Genomic DNA, 22765 nt, shown 5'->3' with positions numbered 1-22765 from the left:
GTGAAGCACACATGCCAGTCCCCAGCATCTTGAAGATTAGAGGATGCAGCCAACTAGGAAGAGGCTCATGCCCCCTCCAACTGGAGGGTGGTATAATAGGGGGTGTACCCTGGCCAAGGAAGGGACCCATTGTTCCCGACCTGCACACCCCTTTAACACCCCTAAATGTAGTATTTAGGGGCAACCCTGAACCTTGCCTGTTCAGATTTGAGGAAGAAAGAAGAAGGACTGAAGAGCCATGCTGAACCAGGAAGGAGAAGAGGACACCAACTGCCTTGGCCCCAGCCCTACAGGCCTGTCCCTTCGATGACCTGCCTACAGCAAGAACCTCGGCAAGTCCAGCAGTCAGCAACTCCCAGAGCCCAGAGGACTTGCCCTGCAACCTTCCCACATACTCTGTCTCTCATGAGCACCGTATTTGCTCCAGATTCCGGTGACTCCACAATTCTGCACTACTTTGCACCCGACGCCCACGGCCCGAGATCGAGTGGCCCTACACCCTGAGGAGGTCTCCCCAGAGATCCTGACTTGGGATCTGATGATTCCTGACCTCCCTCAGGCCTCAAGACGATGCCTGCAACCTCAACCTGAAGGGTCCCCCCAACCTCGACAGGAGCTGATAAGAAAACCTGATGCCAGAAGACCCCACTACACCCCACAGCCTTGGGTGGCCCAATCGATGATGTCCAGGCATTCCTCAAGATCCCATCTTACCTCTGCAGCCAGTGGACACCTTCAGCAAATCTCCCTCCTGTAGCCTGCAGCAACTTTGGGAAACTAAAGGTCTCCATTGGGAAACACAGGGTCCCGACGTCCGTTTTGCACCTTACCCAGTGCCACTGGTGGTGCAGCTCCAGTGCTGTTCGTCGGCCCCTTATGAGCTGATATTATCCCAAGGAGCTTTGCTCTCGCTCCCGAGTGGCCTGCTCGTCAGCAGCCCCTAACCGCAGGCCCCCTTAGCCCCTTTGGCCAACATTGGGCCCCTGCACTCTGCACCTGGCCGCCTCATTGCCGCTGGTAGTGCAACTGGAGTGCCTCATCTAGACCTGGGAAAACTCACCCTCTTAAGTCGTTTACTTACCTGTTAAACCTCTAACACGTTTTCCCCATAGGAACCCATGTAAAGAGATTTTGGGCCTAAAAAATGTCTAAGCGTTGAACTGTGTTGTATGAAGAAAAGAGAATCCTAGTGCAACGTGTAAAAAGTCATACATACCTTGTATTTAGTGATCCTAAGGTGTGGTATCTAGGCATACCACCCCAGTACTCAGAGTAATCCAAAGTAATCCAAAAGTAATGAAAAGTAATTGTTGTGTAATTTAGACTGTTTTCCAAGCATTTACCAACCTGTCACAATTGTAATTTCAAGCTCAACTGCATTACCTTGAACAGTCTTGCATTTTGTAAGTATGTGTTGCTACCTGTGCCAAGTCATGCTTGGTTCTCAAATAAAACATAAGTGTACCTTTTTTATACTTACATATTTGGTCTGGATTGTGTCTCTGAGTGTGTGTAGCAGTCATTAATTGAGTGTATACATTAAATGCTTACACACCTCTGGATAAGCCCAACTGCTCGCCCACACTACCACAAAGAGAGCTGTTGGTACGTACCTAATTTAGCCTCTGCTATACCTCTGGGGACTCCCTGGACTCTGGGCACACTATACCAAAGTAAGGTATAGTATATACAGAGCCAGCTTCCTACAGGAGGGGTCTAGAAGGTTGCTTCTCTCCAGGTGTTCGGTGAATTAGAGGTTGATGGCCTTCTCCAGGACTTTGTGAGAAATGGGAGAAGTGATATGGGGCGGTAGTTCTGTAGCTCACCGGGGTCTGTAGAGGGTTTCTTGAGTAGGGATCTGACCTTGATCTTGAGGGGGCAGGTGTTCTTTGACCAGCAACAACTTTTACAACCACCCCGTACTTCTTAAATAATACTGACACCCGTCCTATTCTACATCTCCGCCCACCCCTCCACCGAACGTTTCTGGAGCACATTCTCACAAGCACCGAGAAGTGATTAAATGAGAAAGTGTGGGTCATACAATACAAAATAAATGTAGTGGAGAGATTTCCTTTGTTTACCATTGGCTGGTATTATTGTCATTCTCATTTGTTTGCTTTTTAGATCTCGCTGAGGCAGTGCACGCCCTGTCTCTTTGAGACATGATGTTCTTAGAATATGGGCTTTAAGCACGCCCCATCATTTTAATTGGCTCCTCTTTGTAAATGCAGGCTTTTGATTGGTGAATAGGCTTAGTAGTCCCTTCTTTTGGACTTTTGTATCCTCCCATGAGGACTGCCCCTGTTACATGTGCTCTTACTCTTCACGTTTCTTCTGAAACTTCAAGTGCACTCTTGTTTTCTTTTCCTGCCTCTGCTAGCAGTGAACCACCTCAGTGCTACAGACAGGGTTGCCATCAGTAATGTAAAAAAGGATTTATCACTTTGTATTGCCTCTATATTGCTAATACATTAGTCATAACTGTTAAAAACATTTCCATTACAACGCCAATGACCCAAACTCTTTAAAAAATTAGACCTTTTGCATTGCAAATGCTTGTTCTCTCTTCCCGCTGGTGACTTCTGTTTTATCTGACACATCCAATCCTCCTATTCCTGATGTTTTCAATGCTTCTGCACTTCCTGTGATGTCTCATTGTTTATGTGTTCGTCCACCGGTCACTTTACAGATAAGTCATCTCTCACAGTCAAACACATATACGCATGTGTTATTTGTATACTGCAAACCTAGCCAAAAGGCAGTGGAGTGCTGTTTAGTGTCAAAGGCAGGGAGTGGTAGCTGGTTTCTGGAAGCAATTGTGTACTGTTATTGCATTGAGGTGTAGTGTTCTTTAACGGAAGTGTGTTTTCAAATTTTTCCTAAATTGGAGCTGGATTTTGATTTATACAGGAGGGTTGTTCTAGATCCTGGGTGGGTTAATGGAAATATCTTATTGCATTCCTTCTTATTTTTTTACACTTCTGTGTCTCTAACCTGAAGGTGTCCTGGCTGCATGTGTGCAGAGAGCCACCAGAATGGTGAGCTTTTCAACCAGATAGGCAGGGGTGCTGGTTGTGAATGCTTTTGTAAATGATGCAACAGGGTTTGAAGATGGTGCAGACTGGTAATGGGAGCCAGTAGAGCTCAATCAGTATGGGAATGATGTAATCATATCTCTTCAAGGGAGTGGATGGCACTGTGGCATCTTTAGATCCATGAGCAGGATGTTTTCCCTATCCAGATGCAGAGTATGACAGCTTGAACAATGGTTCTGAAGCTGCTTGTCGGAGGACCATTTTTATTTTCTTCAGTAGCGAGAGCTGGTACCAGACTGTTTTTGCTGTGCAGACTGTGATCCTTGGGGGGTGAGGTTGGTGTCCTGGTTACATCCCAGTGATAGCATTGGGTATCAGTTGGGCTTTGCAGCCACCAAGGTTATGTCATTGAGCCAGGTTTGAACTATTTCTTGTCCGTAGGGCATTATGCTGTTTCGGAAACTACATCTGTCTAAATCACCATAAAAGGGGGGTGAACATCATTAAATAGGAGATAGAATTGCTGGATAATAATTTCCTAGGTTGTTTTGATTAACGTTCTCATGAGTTAGCATTATTTAAAGTTTCTAATTGGGAATATATTTATGTTCATCATTTCCAGAATTGTTTTATTTTGCTCCGTAATACAATGGAATTTTTTAGTTGTTAAAATGTTAAATGTTTGTTATACTTCCTTGGAAAGAGGACTCAGGAGAGTCTTGTGATACTTAAGCATGCGGCTCGAGGAGGTGGGGGTGGGGCTGGGAGTACCTTCATCGCTCGATAGACATAGTCCAACCACATATCTTCTGTGCCTTTATTTTCTTAGAGGTTGGTGTCTTTGATTTTTTTTTTTACGAATTGCAGAAGAATTCCAAACATATGGATGAAAAAAAATGAATCGCGATCCATATTCCTGGTTTGAAAACCGTGATTTCTCAAGCGTGAATCAGTGGACTGGATGAGTGCTGGTTCCCTGTTATAAATGTGCATTGACGGCTCTTTCCTTATGCTGCTTCCTTCACTCTGATTGCAGGGATCTTTGTTGTAAAGACAAATTGAGACAAAAAACATCTGTATTGTAATTTGCGGGTATCAATGCCTTGCACCTCTGGCAGATGGAACGCCCCTTCCAGAATCCTGTTTCGAACTCATATTTATTAAATACTAAGCGACAGTGGGTTCTTTTTGAGGATGTTGCTGCTTGTACATGAAAAGTGTGATAATCCTTGCACATATTACTCAAAGGAGGGTAATCATATGAATGGCTTGATTAAACATGCTGCAAAAAGAAGAGGCATATTGATGGTATTTTCCAAACATAAAGGTAATTGAAATTAATCTTACTAAGGGTGTAGATTTGTGTAGTGAACTGTATCTACAATTTGCACAGATATTAAGGTAGTCTGGGTGGATGCACAACCCAGTCAAAGCAGCAGCCTATACCGCAGACTAAACACACTGAAGAGAGGCGTAGATAGGAAATAGTCAAGATCATTAATGCATCTCTCACACTCAAGTAGCCAATGGTAGTATATGACCTGGAAGGGTTACTCAGTTAACCCGAAACGGTATGGAATCGGCGGATAACCTTCGTCTGGAAGGGGCAGCGTTGAAGGGTCCACAGCCAGAAGTAGGCCTGACCGTCCGGCACATCTGAGACTCATGAGCGCTATGATCTCACCCTACTTGTGAGACGGATGGCTTTTATTTACTTAACTTCCAGTACCTTAGGTAAGTAGTGAGGACACAGTGTTAGTCAGACGGAGTCTTTTACGTACCTATGTGGTCATGAATGCTAGGAACCACAAACCTGCGTTTGTATAATAAAGGTATAATCTTACAAGACAATGTTGTTGGATTCTTTTTTAAATTGTAGCTTTTGGAATAAATTATTCCCAAATTTAACACATCAGCGCCTCCTTTTACCGTCATTATTTTAGAAGGAAAAATTAGGCAAAATGCAGACATGTTCGTGCAAAACTCAATGGCGTAAAACAGGGCCCTGCATCCCCTACAGTGCATGGGGGCCCACTCTTCAGTGGGCCCCCAAACCTTCAACGAGGCCCCATTCAGCCCAAGACCAATGAACATATGTACGATATGGGAGACTGAGGGAGCTCTTCTCCATATACGGTGTGGGGGGGGGGGGGGCATTTTGTGTTATGTCACTGGCAAGACACACATGTTGAGCTCAACTTAAGGAATTTCCAAACTGGTGCAGGACACAAACACAATTCCCAGAACTTAAATGAAGCTGAATTCATAGTAGTGAAATACAAAATCATTTTATTGAAGCCACCTAACCGACAAATGATACATTCACGAGTGACAGTTAATCCTCAAAGTCCATTCAATGGACAAAAAAATCAAACGAAAAGAGTAAGTGGCCTGTTTAACGAGGCCTAGTAAAGTCCTAAAACAGAACCCAGAAAGAATTTCCCCCACTTAATAAGAACTACTCGTTGCTCGATTGAGCTGTAAAGGGTTTGTCTACAGTGTTTGCTGGTTTTAAGGAAAAGGCTTCTGTTTAACTTGTTCCAGTTCTTTATTCCATGGCAGCTGTGTTTATCTACCTACAAGGTGAACTGGTGCTGTGTTTTGACATGCTGGTACACTACTTGAACATTTTCATTTCCATTGACAAGGACTTTATTGTGAGGACACAATGCATAAAAACACAAACAGCCCTGGTTAACCTACCAGCAACTGACATGGGACAACTTTAGATACATAAACCCCCATTAAAGCTTGCATGAAACCCGTGAGCCTGAACTAATAAAAAAAAAACATCACCGTGCAGCTGGACCGACTCCATTTTGTAGGCCAAGTGTGAGGGAGGTTTAATACTTTAGTTCCTTCTCTCTTTGGGCACATAGTACCTAGTCAGTCATGGCCGTTCAACTCCCATTATTGTGTGTGTTGGTACTTGTAGTTTTCCTTTTCTAAATATAAATTCTGGGCTTAAAATACTGGACTGCAAGCACCAGGATGCAGAGTGATGTCAACTAAAAAGCCAGGGATGGGTTAACTTCATACCAACTCGAGAGATCATTTAAGCTTCGTTTTCAAATTTTCAGTAGGGTAAAAAGAGCTCGTGTATTTATTTAACCAAAAACAAACTCGCACCAGTACACTTTAATACTCACTTCGGTAGAAAAAACATTTGCCACTTCAAAAGTAACCTAGAACGTTCCACAACAATTGTGCGTGTACTGTACAGTGGATTCACATGCTTAAATGTGTATTCGTGACTCACTCGAACCCAGCCCCACTTGCTTTCAGATGTGATGACCTGTTTAGAACCTCCGATTTTCCGTTAGAATATAATTTGCCCTTGGGATAAAACATTTTAGAGTTTAAGATGAACCAGACTTGCATGTCAATGTAGCGTTAAGAGGTTACACAAGTGCCAGTAAGCACTGTGTACATGTCAAATAAAAATAACAATATTAGTGTAAAATGGCGTTTCGGTGGGTTTCATGGTGTGAAAACAGCGCCTCGCCAAAGGGACCCGAAATCGAGGTGTGTGTACATTTGAAGCACTGCCACCCCATGCACTGAACATTTCCTTCCCTGCCAGTACCCATTAGCTACCAGCTTTAGCCTAAATGTCACGACATTAGATGTTGTAGTTTACTACGACTTTTGCTGTGATAAGTTTTGTGCTTTCAAAGTCTTACCAGTGTGACGCATTTGCCCACAATCCATCAATAAGGAATACCCTTGTAGCACCCCATTTTTAAGCGTCTTGTTGTCTTGTAGGGGAACCAGACTTTGGGTATTAAGACAGTGGGCAAAAACCCAAACCCCTCCCTGACCCTGTCAGTCATTTTTAAGTACTTTTGCAATCCCCAGAGCACTAGAGTCGTGCCTCTCCCTCCTCCTTTACAAATGAAGTTCTTGCATCTGGTACCAACCGGTGCCAGGCTTCTATCGTCGCCCTACCACGCCAGTGTTAGTTTGAGGCCTGTTTATTTCAATAAAAGATGTCACCGGAGCTTTCTCTCGCACCCCCGTTCAAAGACAATGCATTCCGTTGGCTCCGCCCATCCACTTCAGCAGCAGCTCGTCGAGCAGTTCGTCCATCTTGCAGTTCCCCGAGGTGTCGGTTGAAGGCCCACCTAAGGCCGGATCCACCCCCCAGTCTGAGTCATTTTTAACCTCAATACTCCAGTCACAGGTGGGGGTTGTGGAGCCTCCTTCCTGGCTTTCTGGGAGGCCGAAGGGAAAGCCACGTCTCAGGGAGAGCCCCTCTCGCAGGGTGAATTCAGTTCCGTGTACTTGGGTGTCTTGGGTACTGAGGGGGTACACACTGGGCATGGAGCCTCGAGGGCTGCAGGGATGCAGTTCTTGGAGATTATCTGCCAGGCTGATGTGGGATGCTCCTTCCGAATTGTCTTGGAGGTTGAGTTGGGATGCGCTTTGCAGACTCTCCTGGCGCGGAAGATGAAACATCCCTCGACTGCTCTCCTGTGGGCTTTGGTGAGACATGCTATGAATGCTGTCCTGAGGACTGAGGCTAGACGTGCTTTGGTAGCTCTCTTGAGGACTAAGGGTTTGAAGGCTGTCTCGCGGGCTGAGGAGAGTCAGGTGCTGAACGCTGTCTTCAGGTCTCAGGTGTAACATGCTTCGGAGAATTTCTTCTGGACTGTGGTGAGATGCTTGTTGGGCACCGGTTTGAGGACTGGGATAGCGTGCACTCTGTGGAGTGTCTTGAGGACTGCGGTGGTATTGTCTTTGGGGACTGTCCTCAGGACTCAGGGGAGATGTGCACTGCAGACTGTCCTCAGACTCTGACCGGAGCATGACCTGGGGACGAAAGTTGGATGCTGCTTGGATTCTCTCTTGCAGATGGTGCACAGTGTCATTTTGTTGAATGTCTCTCTGATTGATATCTACAGGACTGAGTCGAAGTCCTCCTTTCGGGTGGTTTTCAAGAGGAGTGCCCCTTGGATGGTTCTGAGTATAGTTGAAAGTACTCTGTCTTTGTTGCAAACCCTGGTGGTTGAACGGTGCAACTCTTTGTAGGTTGTCGTGGACAATGAAGTGTGCGCTTCTTGGCTGGTTTTGCGGAGGAGTGGAGATGTTGATTCTCTGCTGCATCTCTGGGAGACCGAAGGTAGCACCTCTTTGATGTCCATCGTCGAAACTGAATGGGGCAACTACTTGCTTGCTGGATTGGAGATTTAAAGAACTTTGGTGCCTGTTTTGCAGATTGTAAGGAGCGGCTCTTTGATGGGAGTATCGCACATGAAATTGAGTCATTCCACACTGATTGTCCAGGAGGGTAAATGGGGCAGCTCTTTGCTGGGCCTCTGGTTGAGCAAAAGGGACATCTCCTTGATGACTGACCATTTGGTTAAAGTGCGACATGCTTTTCACGTTGGCTTGAAGGTGGTGCGGTGCTTCTCTGGGTCTGGTGCTGTGTAAACTGGAAGGAGGAGCCCTGGATGGGCAGTCTGTTGCACCAAGACCATGTATCATATTATGGCTCTCCTGCAGCTGGACCACTGATGCACTTTGCTGGATGTCAGAGTTGCAGTAAGGGCTTTGCTGACGTGGAGGACGCCCCCCTTGATGCGTTCCTTGATGGCGGCTGTGGGAACCATTGACTCCCACTCCTTGTACCTTGTCCAGTTGACTTGAAGGACACGGCGGATACTGCTTCTGAACACTGATGTGGCCCATCTCTGGCTGCATAGACTCATCTTTGGACAGCACACGGTTTTCTTTAGTCCTTGGACTCAACTGTCTTGCCCGCCGGTTCTGGAACCAAACCTACAAATAGACAGATTGGGCTACATTAATACCATTATTTCAACTGCTTTAATTGAAAGACTGCATACTGAGATGAATCTACACTGGCTTGACATGCTGGACTGTAATTGAAAGGAGAAAGGGCGCCTTCAGAATTATTAACAAATATGTTCTTAATTAATATAAAGAATAGCCATATCTTGCTATAGAGAGAAACAATGTATGGTTTTCTTATCTGTACAGTAAGTTACACACGTACAGAGTACAGCTGCTGACATAATGAACATAACATGGATCTAAGCACATTTTTTTTACCATATTTCTCGTATATTACATAAGCAATTTTCGTCAACAACTTATACATCACGTGTGCACACAATAAATGAAACAGTGGTGCAGTGCACAAGAAACGTGATGAGTGAAAGTGATCTAATGGGGAATCACGTTTGCAAATGAAAAGAGTAACACGGTTTCAATTGGTACAGATCGTATTTTGGGGACTGGCATGACATTCAGGTTATTACACTTGAGTAAGTTTGGGTAGCACTGCTTTTAACATTAACAGTTTGAAATGCGGAGCATCCACTTTTCTACCCCAGAAGAGTTAATTAATAGGTTCTTCATCAGGATGTATGTTCCAGAATGCTTGGAAGGCAGTTAATGTGATGTAAGTCTTGTAAAAAAAAAAAATTAAAGTCCAAATTGAATTAGATGAGAGGCCAGAAGATTGTAAGCAGAGTCATGGTTTTAAGGACCTTGGGCATTGAGGAAAGAAAATCAGAACCTACGCCCCAGTATCAGGAGGCGCCCGCATACTGAGGCTCAAAAACATACACACCAGCGGGAAATACTGTTCATAACAGGAACAAATTCTGGGGGTCCTCTCAATTCTAAGATCTATTACCAATGTTAAAATACGCGCCATTGGTATTTATGGAAATATGAATATTTTTTATCACTTGACTCTGTGAGGATGATGTCAGATTGCGGCATGTTGTTTTTTTAAGCTGTGTTTGTTTTCTGGTTTAACAGTGTGCCCCAGAAGTAAGGAAGGAAACGACTAATCCTGGTTTCATTAAGAGCAAACGGGAACAACATCAAGCTAAGAAATTACATAAAAACTTGAACGCATGCTGATTTTACAGTTAATAAAATGTTATTTAAAAAATAAAAAAATAAAAACTTGAACGCAATGCAAAAGAAAATTAGGTACAGCAGCATGTATTTTAGGTCATGAGAAAAGGGGCAGCCCGATCATTTTACTATGTAAGTAAACGGGGTAGAAGGCAGAGTGACAGAGTGCCAAACAGACACGCTAGGCTAGGGTGACAGGAAGTCAGCAGAAATGACAGGTCCATATGTTTTGCCTAAGAATGGTGCTCAAAAACGCGCGTTGCAGACTTTGCTGCTGTGACCCTCACCTGGATCCGTGATTCCGCAATGTCTGCCATGCTCGACAGTCGTTCTCGCGCCGTTATCCCAGGGTACGGGTCAATCTCAAAGGCCTTCAACAGAAGATCCAACTGGGCCTTGGAAAAGGTGGTGCGCTTCCGCCTTGCTCCCCCTTTTCCAGGTTTGGAGCGGGCCAGATAGGGGGAATCCACTTCTGGGAAAAAAGAAGAATCCATGCTCAGTAAGGTCAATGCAGCAGCAAAAAAAGATGCCAACGTCAGGACTGGGTGGGTCACGGAACATGATTGCCTACTGGCCATTCCACTTCTTCCATAGGTTCTTCATGTGGACATACCACATACAGTCAAAATAAATGCAAATGTCAGTCCAGCTAAATCACTCAATCCCATTTGTTCATAAGGACATGAATTTAGAGATCAGTAAAACGACATGGCCCGAATATGGCCGGACTCAAGCCCGAGGTCTGTGCGTCCTGGAGATTATGTAGCAAGATCCCAGCTTAGACCGACCAGCACTGAGACACCACGCATGAATACCAACAGAAAATTGTTTTCTTTACAAATGGAAGGGGCCCAGCGCGTGGCGAGATGGGATGCCATAGGGCCCCGGTTCAAGCAAGGGAAACGGCCCCTTTGATTATCGTCGTGTAGTAAAATACAACATTTCCTTAGGGCTCTGGGGCACAGCGCCACGGCGCCCGCTGCACCAGTGGTAGCTACGCCTCTGCCAGCGCTGCATGTCCGTCCAGAAATACTTCGTGACTGACTCAACGGATAATACGATAATTACTTGTTTTTTTTATATAGCGCTTCATGCTGCACTGATGCCGTTTCTACACATTGCAAATAACTGGTGTTACTACTCCATTTAACAGTACTCGCTAACAAGAAGATTTGCTAAACATACCAGCGTTATTCCCGACCAAAGAACCGACAATCAAAACTAGACCGCTATAACATTCAGTAGAGGTGGAATTAGGTAAAACATTTTTTTAAGCGGCGCAGGTGACTGGCAACTGGACTTGACCATCTCCAGGACACAGCTCCGCGGCACCAGCTCCTGTCCACCCGAAGGAGATTATTTCTAAAGTTTTTTTTTTTGGGGGGGGGGCTTTAGAAACACATGGTATGGAAAATATTTGGTATCGCGAATAACTCTAATAAAGCTGGCGGATTTTGGCAAAAACATGTAAACCGACTCACGACGTTGTACAAAGAGTGAGAAGTTGTTTGGGTTAAATTAACTAGTCAGGTAAGACTATTACGTTAAAACAAGCTGACCATCATACAGGCTGTGACCTTAATAAACAATTGCTGTTTCTATCCTGAAATTGCTGATGTCCAATTTCTTAAAAATCATACACGACAAAATGCAATGATAACAAGTAAAAATTGGAAGGAAATGATACATGTATTGAGCTGAACCCTGTTACCTCCAGTGTAGAAGCGCCCATCATCCCGGCCGGCCGGCTGCTGCATCCTTCAGTGCTCCGGGTGACCTGCCAGTGACTCCGCAGACAGGAGCTTCCGGGTCGCCTGTCCTGCTCAGACTGCTGAACTTGTGTGCCTGGCCAGGGTGGCTGTCTGCTTTTATAGGCGGCCCAGGCCCATTTCCTACCTGTTGCCCCCTTTACCCGTGTGCTTTTGACCTCCTTTGAAGCCCCCCACCGCCAGCCCCGGGGACGCCTTTCATCAGGATGGGCCTGTCTTGCTTTGCAGGTGAGCTAGACCCGCCCCCTTCCTCCGGCCATTGTCCCCGGGTTGCCCAAATACACAGGAGCCGGGCCCGGCCACAGGCCTACAGGGCCTGTGATTTGGGGCTGCAATAAACATCCCCTTTCGCTGCGTGTCACAACCAATAAACCAACACAAACTTTTTAAATGTCATGTCGCGGGGCATTGCCGCACATATCAAAACATCTTGGCCGTCACCCAGCGTCTGTTGACTATCATAGTCCGTGCACAGTCTGTGCATAGTAGATACTTTCCAACTGTGCATTTTCCTGTGCACATGTTAAAAAGCATAGCCAAAATACCGTGGGAGGTAGCGCGTTCAAATACGTGTGCATGGTTTAGCACTTCATTCCAGAACATATACACGTCTCAAAACTAAGTGTATTTAAAGTGGATGTAATATGCTGCTCAGCTGGGCTGAGCAGCGTACAGGCTGCTCCTGGCGGGGTTCGTATTTTATCTACATATGTTACATCAGCTTGGAATAAACCTTCTTGGAAACTACTATGGACTTTGTCATCTTTATCAGCTTACTACAGTGGAGTATACTTTTAAAAGTTATAGGGAGCCTTAGGGTTTATATTTTTACAGTTGCAGTGAGGCTTGCGTTCATACTTATTTTGTGTAATTATAATGAAACAAAATGTAAATGTTAAAGCCACCGTCAAAATATGTTTCCATGGCACGCATCTCGCCGGAAAATATATTTGTCCACGGTATATACCGGTTAATACGTGTTAAAGTATTTCTATGTATGTTTTAAATTGGAACAAAGTATAAATAGATCTCCCAAGTTGTCTCAGAGCTCTGCAAGAACCCAAAGGTGATTACTAATTATGGGAATAATGATTAACAAATACATGCTTGTAATTCACATTCCGCCATTATAAAGGGTGGAGCGGCGCGGCTGCATAAAAACATCTCGCGGACATGTTACGTGCTTGCGTTCTTTGGAGAGGATTGGCTCTGGCGACGCCCCGGGAGCTGAGGAAGGCACGCGCCGCCTGTCTCGCGACCATGCTGCGCTACGTCGCGAGACCTTGGAATGTCCCGTCCGTCTACACGCGATTGAACTGGTGACTTTTTTGCACAGGTGCTTCTGTATCTTCTTTTTGTATCTAGCGCTCGTGTTCATTTGTTTTTAACAATTTGCAGCGCTATTAGTACGTGCATTGTGCAGTATGGAAGCGTACATATAGAGTATGTCAGTGTGTATTTTTCGAATAACGCACATTGACATGAACCCCATTCAGGCACTTTACCCCTCTTGGCAGTGAAAGTTGACGGAATGGGGGTGCCGTGTCTAGGCGCTAAATGGAATTCCTGCTATCACCCATTGCAGTGGTCCGCCTTTTATCAACAGACCTGTGAAAGTCTGAGTCTTCGGAGCGTGACCCTCGGGTTACACTCGGGTCTGAGTGGGGGCGTGTTTCCAAGGGATATGTGTTTGGGAGGAGAGATTAGAAGTTATGACTGACACTTCAACATCCACATAAGTGCACCTGCCAAGTGTAACTTTGCGAATACCATTAATTTGGTTTAATAGGAGCACCTTTCAGTTATTTAAAGCGCTTAGAAGCGACAGCAGTGCGACAAGAGGCGCCATATAAAATAATAATATGTATTATTGTTAGTAGGTCTACTAGTTGTAGTCCTACTCTCAGTAGTAATAGTAGAGGTAGAATAGTAGGAGTAGTAGCAGTACTAGTAGTAGTAGGAGTAAGCCACTGCCTCCCATGACGTGTTCATTTGCTATCCTAGCCTCATGTTCACTAGGACAGAGGGGAATGTTGTGCTCATTACTAAAGTTAAGATGTCTGCCCCCCCCCCCCCTTAAAAATCATCAGAATGTAAATATAAGATAAACGCGGCTATCAGTGCTCACACCGATCATGTGTGTCTGCTGCTTTCTGCCTCAGTCATCGCCATGAAGGCCATTCAAGGCCCTATAGTAATGGGGGCACGCGCCCTTGCTAAAACACCTACACCGAAATAATGGATCTGCCTGTAAGAAATAAGGAAAACACCACACATTGCTGCGTGATGTTACCCGGACTGTAATCGTGAAATTGAACAAAGAAATGTGTCTAAAGGTGAAAAGAAATAGAAAAAAATACGAATTTGGACATCGCCAAACACATTCTTGTAAACACACGAAAAGAGGTTGCAGTGTAACTGAAATGGCGGAAATGCAAGTGTACTTTCCAAATCTGTGTCCAGGTTTCAATAGTTACTCTTTCTTTGTCCACAAGGAAGATTAAAATACGTTTCTTTTGGTACTATTAATTTATGTGCACACTCAAATCACTACATGGACATTTACTAGATGTGCACACTCAAATCACTACATAGACATTTACTGGATGTGCACACTCAAATCACTACATGGACATTTACTGGATGTGCACACTCAAATCAGTACATGGACATGTACTGGATGTGCACACTCAAATCACTACATAGACATTTCCTGGATGTGCACACTCAAATCACTACATGGACATTTACTGGATGTGCACACTCAAATCAGTACATGGACATGTACTGGATGTGCACACTCAAATCACTACATGGACATTTACTGGATGTGCATACTCAAATCACTACATGGACATTTACTGGATGTGCACACTCAAATCACTACATGGACATTTACTAGATGTGCACACTCAAATCACTACATGGACATTTACTGGATGTGCACACTCAAATCACTACATGGACATTTACTGGATGTGCACACTCAAATCACTACATGGACATTTACTAGATATGCTCTGCAGTGTCTCAAATGATGCACAAAGCGCCTCGGACGTCCAGCAGGCGAAGTATCCAAATTCATTGAGACATTCACGGCGGTGCTTGGAGGCGCCTGGGTGCTGCACAGTGGGCTCGCTAAAACGCACCAGATCACACATTTCTGGGCCGCTGGAATTATGCAATTCTGCGGCTGTGGCGTAGGCCAAATAATTATGGATTTGACGCATTTGCCACTTAACCGATCATCTGATACATACTCTGCAGATTTTAACAAAAAACTGTTTCTAGCTCATTCGGATCAAAAGTGACAAAAATGGGGCGACGTTTTTGTGCGCAGTGGAAGGCCCTTCGTAAAGGTTGAGTGGTCATCTTTTAGTAGTGTATTGCTCTACTTTGCTGTTAAATTGGTACTAATAAGTTAACATCTTTGCCCAGTGTTACCAAGTGTTAAGATCACAAAATAATGAGGCAAAACCATCACAAAATCAGCTTTATATGCCGCATAATTCACCTTTTCGTTCCGCATAATTTAGTCAACCCTGCTGCATAATTTGGTTGCCCCCTGCCGCACAATTCCAGTGGCCAAAGATGTACACGGTCCTCAGATATTAAAAGTGTCACTGAAAGACACAAAGGGGAAAATTTACAAACCCCTTGCGCCACTTTCCCCATGTTAAAAGTGACGCAAAAGTGGCGCAAGGGATTTCGAAATGTGCCCCAAAGTCTGTCAGGTATACACAGTTATAGTGTGCTTGATGCATGGGATCTCACAAAGAGGCGCCCTGACTCTCTAAAGATGAAAGAGCAACAGCAAAGTTCCTGCGAAAGTTTCAAAAGAGAGGCATTTCAGCGAGCACCAAGCTTCTCAAAAATACACCGACCTTCAGGTCTCTAACGATTGGTCCAGCACAGTGTGAGGGGTAGGCACGGGAGTAACCCTCCCATTGCTCAGACTCTCATGTCTACAGCACAGAGAGGCCCGAAGTGCTGCTTACAGAAGCATTCAAAGTAGCTTGCCCTCGGGACGGAGTGGGTAAAATCTTCTCCAGCACGTGCAAGAGCCGGGCAGACCACCCCGCCAGGGAGGGGTGCTCCTCACTGGGTGAAAACAGACTTTTGTAGCATATTCCAGGCTTAGCTTCCATTGGTGCAGCAGGTGCGGTGGCACTTGAGCCCAGAGGCCTGAAGAGCCCACTGAACCCTGCTAATTGCCCTACTTTGTGGTGAAAACAACAAATGGAGGCAGGGCCGGCTTTAGGGCAGTGGGACTGGTGCGGCCGCACTGGGCGCTGACCTGTGGACGGGGCGCTGTGACCTCATAGGGGCGCTGTGCTTAGCAATATCTTATGATAGGAGAGATGAGGGTCACTTTTGCAGGTGGTAGTGAGAGAATCCGAGGAGGCGGTCATGGGACGTGGGGGCGCCAAAAGCGATTGTCGCACGGGGCGCCACCAGCGCTAAAGCCGGCCCTGGCTGGACGCCCATTTCAGTCCTTATACTAGGGCGCATGACACACTGGCTACGCAGTGTAAGACCCAGTACCAACCTGAGCCATCACCAAGCATTGTCAAATCCAGTCGTTGAGGCATTTTTGAATTTTTTTTGTTTACAATTTCAGAACAGGTACAACACACAGGGCATGACTGCAGGCTGCCACAGACGTCACCACACACCCAACCGCCCAGCATGTGCAACTCGGATACAGGCATCCTTGGTACACAGAATAGTTACTACACACATCATATGCAAGTTTCTCATGTCCTTGAGCACTTTAGAATTCACATTGCAGTGTACATCCAGGGAGTTGCTCAGCACATCTCTCAGCCCATTTCATTGGAAACTCAAACCATGGAACTGCTGTCAGTGTGATGGAACTCCTGTTAAGTGTGCAATGGAGGCTTCCGGTTTTATAGCATGTCCCAAGAGTCAGAAGAGGCAACTTGCAGTATATCCGCGGCTCTGTGTAGATACCCACTGTACACAGGCACCACTCTACACTTTTTGGTCCCTTTTTAGTGGTCAAGTTTTTTGTCGAGGTTTCATCTCCCATCTCTTTGGGTTTTAATTGAATACCACCCTCGATTTATTAACAGGGGGCCATAAGTCACTCCAGGCGGCATCCACTGTCCCCCTTACCTCGTGCTCCATTTCAACGGGCTTAAAGTCCGCCCATTACTTACCAATATCTACCATTGATTAGCTTACACGTCTTGTTTCCTTGCTTTTTATTGGTCACACCTCCTGCTTCTTCCCAGCTGCTCGCCTCCTCCTGCTTCCTGCCGTGGACCAATGGCCTAGCAGGGTTTGCTGTCTGCGGCCTGTGCCCTTCCACTGACAGCCAGGAACATCTAACAAATTTTGGCACCCCCGGGCCAACCATATTTTGAGGCCCCCTGCTTGGATAAACTCTGAATTTATGATCCATTTTCAGCTCATTCACACCCTCAGTCACTATGATCTGATCATTCACAGCCCTCTTCGTCGGTCCCCGAACCTTTAAGGGGACCCCAGTCATCCAGGGGGCCTCCACTCAGTGTAAAGCCTGTGAATATTTATGAGATATTGGAGACCTGGGAGTTCTTTCCATTTTGTGCAGGGAGCCCCATCATTTTTGTGCTATGCCACTGCCTGGGACTGTCCTAAAAGATTCATGATGGGACCTTTTAAAGGTGGGCGTCCTGGGTCAGAGCCCACTTTGCCCATGCCTTAAAATGTCTCTGCTGACAGCAAGCTAGTGCAGGCACTTTTTTTTTTTTAACTATGACCCAGTCATCGCTGGCTGCATCATAGTGCCTTTGTTTTTTACTTTAAGTATGTTACACAGCAGGTCGCGCTGCTGTGCAACATCTGTGTCTAAAAAAAAAGATTGTCAAAGCCAATAGATCTTGCATAGGCGAAACCTATTGACATGTCCAATACTTGTTTTTTAAACGTGTCTGCATCAAGAGAGATATTTCTTTTCGTTCATCTTATCTTTTTACATTCGTAATTGTCTGAGTTGTTAAAGGGTTTGATACACTGTTCTGAGTGCAGAACTAGGACATACAATCAGTTTACTTTCATTAAAGTATTTGAATATTAAATGCCATCTCTCAACCAAGCTTCACCTCTTGTGATCTGAAATAAACCCCATACTCTCAAAATCCCAATTACTTTACTGTATTCTGTCTCAGCTGAACGTAATTCCAGCTAACGATACGACCCCTAACAGTGAACTTCACACCACACAGATTTTTCAGTGGAAAACATAATGGGGATCACAAATCAGATCCACATATAGAAACAAGCATTGGCAAAGCCAATAAGTAAGACATCGGCTGCCAGCAATTTGGGTTTCTCAGTGCTTGTTTTGTTTCGTCATAATGTTCTTTCTTTCTACAGTTTGGTACCCATAAGATTGCATGCAATCTAAGAAAGTCTTCTTCGTATTTCCATAAAAATATAAATTGACTAAAAAAGCCGGATAGTATCTTCTCTTTTTTCTTTCAAATGAACCTCCCGTTTTATCCTCTAAATACCTCTGATCTCTGAACACAACCTACTCCAACATGCATGTTTGTCTTTATCACTCTTTTATTTCTGCAAATTGTCCACACCTTATCTCAAAGATCACAACGCTTCTTTTGAAAGTCATGCCCCTTCCTCCCAACAATATATGATTGCTCATAACCGATAATAATCTAGCCCATCTATTAATACCTCCAAGTACCTGCATGAAATCACATACCCCTCCCACTAAAGATCACACTGAACTCCTATTTAATCTAGCACATAGAACCTGGGATACATGTATGGAGTGGCTTCCTTAAAAACACAAGACTAATCCCAATTACCAACAATAATCACTGAAAAAACACAATAACTTTGGATTTCCAGAGCAGCGTGCTGACCGGTGTAAAGCGATCAATGCCTCATAAGGGGTAGTGAGCACCGTATAAATGTAAGTACAGTACATTATCACGTATAACTCTCCTGACAATAATACTCAGTGGCCGGTTGAAGTCCATAAGACTGCGCCTTGTACTGCTTGACGTTCACACTCACATAACACAAAACTGCTTTAAATCCTGTCCATCATCCAGCAGTGTTTGATCCACAGCAATAAACCACCCATCACCACCTGAACACTATCTAAAAACTGAAGAGGTCTGCCACATGCTAATGGAGGACTTCAATTTAGTTCATGTCTGCAGGTCCCAACAAGCTATGTACTATGACCGCTTCTTGACATCTCACAAGGACAATGAAACCTATGTCTGCTCAGGACCATAAACTTTAAACAAAATATCTCAGAATGGACAACCAGTGAAACAACCAGCTAAGCGTACTGTGATCATAAGTAATAACAGTAAGGGGTCAGTAAAGCTGTTGAAAGCTGCCAGATTACTGAAACCATAAACTGTGCACCTCCCTCTCACACTTCTTTACCATCACATGAATAAGCAGTGTGTTGTATAACACAATAGCCACACTTTGGTGGCCACCACGCACAGCATGGAAACATTTCCTGCTCTGGATCCTAACAAAGACAGCACACTTCCAACCACACACCCTACACTGTGTATCATGCTCCCCTTGCAGATAAGTGTTGCAAATACAATGTAGTGCATCTATTGTACATATAGTGAAAGGGCCTTTACAGAGCACATGTGCTTTTGAGCAGTAACCTTTGCCTCTCACCTGCCATTGGGGAAGAGAGACCAGGCATCCTGGATTTTCCCCAACTTTCCCAGTTTTCGGTGATTGTCCCTTCGTACCGAAGCTTTTCGTAATTTTAAATATGTCACTGTTTTTGGGACTAAGTGTGAGAAAGTGCCATCTTTCTTGCATGGTATGCCCCCACTTTTTGCTGAATTGCTGACTTTACTTTGACTGAGTGTGCCCTGGGCTCCTGCCAATCAGGTGCCCAGGGCCTATGTTCCTTCCCTAAAACCTAAAACCCAAATTGGCAAACCCTGGCCGCATGTCAGCCCCTGGTAAATGGTACCCTTGTTACCCAGGGCCTTGTGACTAGGGAAGGCCTCTAAGGGCTGCAGCACTTATTGTGCCACCCTTAGAGGCCCTGTACCCTGACACTAACACACTGCCCTTGCAGACTGAGTGTCTGGGTACAAGACAAAACAAAGAGTCGACATGGCACACATCCCTGTGTGCCATGCCCACAACCTACACTGCCCTGGCATACATCAGCCACCACTCTAGCTGCGTGCCCTATGCCAGTGGTGTGGGCACAAGAGCATGAGCCCTGTGCCCCTACAGTACCCGGGTCCATTCCTGGGCACTGTAAGTGCAGTGCTGCCATTTTAGAGTATATGGTGCTGGGAGCTCGTCAAACACGAACTCCACAGCACCATAATGGCAACACTGAAGACTGAGAAGTTTGGTATCAAACTTCTCAGCACATTAAACCTGCACTGATGCCAGTGTGGGATTTAATGTACAAAGCACTACAGACGGCATCTTAGAGATGCCCCCTGAAACCGAACCTACAATCCATGTCTGGTCGGAGAGGCTGCCTAGGCTGCCACACAGCAGACATGTTGCTGGACCCCTGGGTGGAGAGCACCCGCTCTCCTGGGCCTGCAACAATGCACATCCTGGGCGAGGTGCTAAGTCTCCTCCCCCAGGATGGGCAGGGGGAAGCTTCAAAGGCATGCCTCCTTTGTGAGCTTCTCCAGGCCATTTGCTGTACCCAGCAACTGGCCCCCACCAGTTCTGACCCCCACTCTGGCGGGAAGACTGGCCGGAAACCCCAAGTAAGGACAGGGGATGTGCCAGCCTCTGCCAACCCCACCCCTCAGGTGGGGGAGGCGAGGTGAAGCACATCTCCGGGCTCTCGCCATCTTGAAGATGGGAAGCCCTGCCCAATCAGGACTAGGCTACTGCCCCCCTCCCACAGGAGAGTGGCAGGATAGGGGGTGTATCCACCCCAGGGCAGGGACCCATTGGTCCCTGCCCTTTACCTACCTGCAATACCCCTAAATCTAGTATTTAGGGGCACCCTGAACCTTCCCATCTCAGATTTCAGATTCCGAAAAAGCAAAGAAGAACAAGAAGAAAGAAGACCTGCCGTGCAGCTGCTAAGACGAGGAAGACACCAACTGCTTTTGGCCCCATCCCTACCGGCCTGTCGACCCTTGAACCTGCTCCTGCTAAATCCCGGCACCTCCTGTGGCCGGCAACCTCACAAACCCCTAAGGACCTGGCTACCATGTGACTCTGAGCATCTGGGACTCACATGAGCAGTGGCTCTGCTCAAAGCAAGTTTCTAACCCCTGGCATCAGCCCGGAACCGCGAACCATGCACACTCTGCACCCGCCAAGCCTGGCCTGTGCCGGAGTGGACAAAGACCCCGAGGACGTCCCCTCGGCGACTGTGACCCCAAATCCAGCACCCAAGGACCCACCTCGATGCTCCTGACGACGCCTGCAGCCTCAGAACCAGGGACCCCCCCAACCGCGTTCAACAGAGAGTAAGATTTCCCGACATCAAAAGGCATCCCTGCACCCGGCGTCCTGCGGCCCCCTGTGCCCGACTCCTGGGTACCTACCTATCCTCCAACTAAACATCTTACCTCTCAAAGTGGTGGTGGCACCTGAAGAATCTTCGGCCCGAGCTTGCAGCCTTTGTTCGTCCTTGAGCTTTCCCATTGAAATCCATTGAGCGCCCGAAGGCTCAAAAGCACCCTGCACCCAGCCGCCCGAGTGGCCCTGGCAGTGCAACTTCTACTCCTACATACTTCCCCATTTGCCCTGAGCAAGTGACCAGGAGCTCAGCTCCCACAGCCGCGTGGCCTGCTAGTCAGCAGCCACCAACCAAGGCCCCCCTGCCTCCCATAGGATAACATTGGGCCTAACTCACTCTGCACCCGGCTGCCCCTGTGCCGCTGAGGGTGTACCAACTGTACTCACCTAACTCTGGGAGACCCTGAGTCTATGCCCAGAACCTTAACTCTGCCAGTCGAGTACTTACCCAAAAGCCGATAACTCACTTTTTTCCCTCAAGGTAACATTGACTGGCTTCTTCTGATATTTCTTCTAAGTGTGGAGTTTCTAAACTTTAAAATATTCACCTAAAATCAACCGAGTAACGAAAACGGAAATACTCACCTGCTATTAGGAGAGATCCCAGTGCTGGATCTTGGTGCCCAGCACTGACCCTGAAAAGTACTTACAACCGTATTTACCACTAACTCAATTTTCTCCCATAGGAAACCATTGACTGTTTTTCTGTGAAATTTCTTGTGTGTCGATTTTTGCAAACTACAAATATTCTTTAAAAATCATACCAACTGTGAAAACTTAATTACTTACCTGTTTTAGATAGATGCCCCAGTGCTGAGCCTAGGAGCTCAGCACTGGATTACAAACGTAACAAGAACATACTTTACCCGTAACTTGAATTTTCTCCCATAGGAAACCATTGACTGTTTTTCTATGAAATTTCTTCGGAGTCGATTTTGCAAACTTATAAATATTCCTTAAAAATTGCCTGTATAACTTAAACGCAGTTTCTTAACTGCTTACAGGTGGTACACTAGTGCTGGATCCCGGATCCAACACTGACCTAGAAAAAGTACCCATAACCCCACTTACCTGCTAAGTGAATTTCCTTCCATAGGATAACATTGGTAATTTGATCAGAAAAAGTTTCTAAGTGTCAGCTTTTAAAATAGCAAAATATTGTTTAAAAATCACAACAGTAACTTAACCAAATTTACTCACTTGTTTCCAAGAACTGTCCCAGGACTGAATCTAGGATCCAGTCCTGGAGTTAGAAAAGTAATCCTGAAAGTAATCAAGTGCACATAACTTAAAATTCCCATTGAGCTCAATGTATTATTGTGTTTGAAATTGTGTTGCCTATTGCAACAACCTGTAACTATTACCCACAAAAGTCAATTGCATATTGCAAAAGTATTTAACTAAAGCATCTCATTCTGAGAAAGTATATTTTGATACCTATTGTTGGTTCTAAAATAAAACAACCATATATTTTTTATATAAACCATTGGCCTAGAGTTCAGTTCTTGTGTGTGTGAGACCATTTGCTGACTGAGT

The 22765-nt window shown here is 45.6% G+C and overlaps 1 protein-coding gene and 1 long non-coding RNA gene across 2 annotated transcripts in view; one reads left to right on the top strand and one right to left on the bottom strand.

Annotated features, from left to right (window-relative positions):
- Positions 1–6974: 6974 nt before the first annotated feature.
- On the bottom strand, positions 6975–11750 carry LOC146867395 (uncharacterized). Its single transcript, XM_085614960.1, has 2 exons — positions 11644–11750; positions 6975–8819 (listed from the first exon to the last, which is right to left on the bottom strand). Exons 1-2 carry the CDS (start codon positions 11665–11667, stop codon positions 7059–7061), a joined length of 1785 nt encoding a protein of 594 aa, XP_085471086.1. The 5' UTR covers positions 11668–11750; the 3' UTR covers positions 6975–7058.
- A 1146-nt stretch (positions 11751–12896) lies between these two features.
- The window catches only part of LOC146867394 (uncharacterized), a 70053-nt gene continuing 60184 nt past the window's right edge, over positions 12897–22765 (top strand). The window contains exon 1 of the long non-coding RNA XR_014966086.1: positions 12897–13037. This is a non-coding gene — a long non-coding RNA (uncharacterized LOC146867394). The remainder of the gene's footprint in view (positions 13038–22765) is intronic.

Source organism: Triturus cristatus, chromosome 1_2 (genome assembly GCF_964204655.1).
Source record: "Triturus cristatus chromosome 1_2, aTriCri1.1, whole genome shotgun sequence".
NCBI lineage: Eukaryota > Metazoa > Chordata > Amphibia > Caudata > Salamandridae > Triturus > Triturus cristatus.
This window is presented reverse-complemented; position numbering and strand designations above follow the sequence as displayed.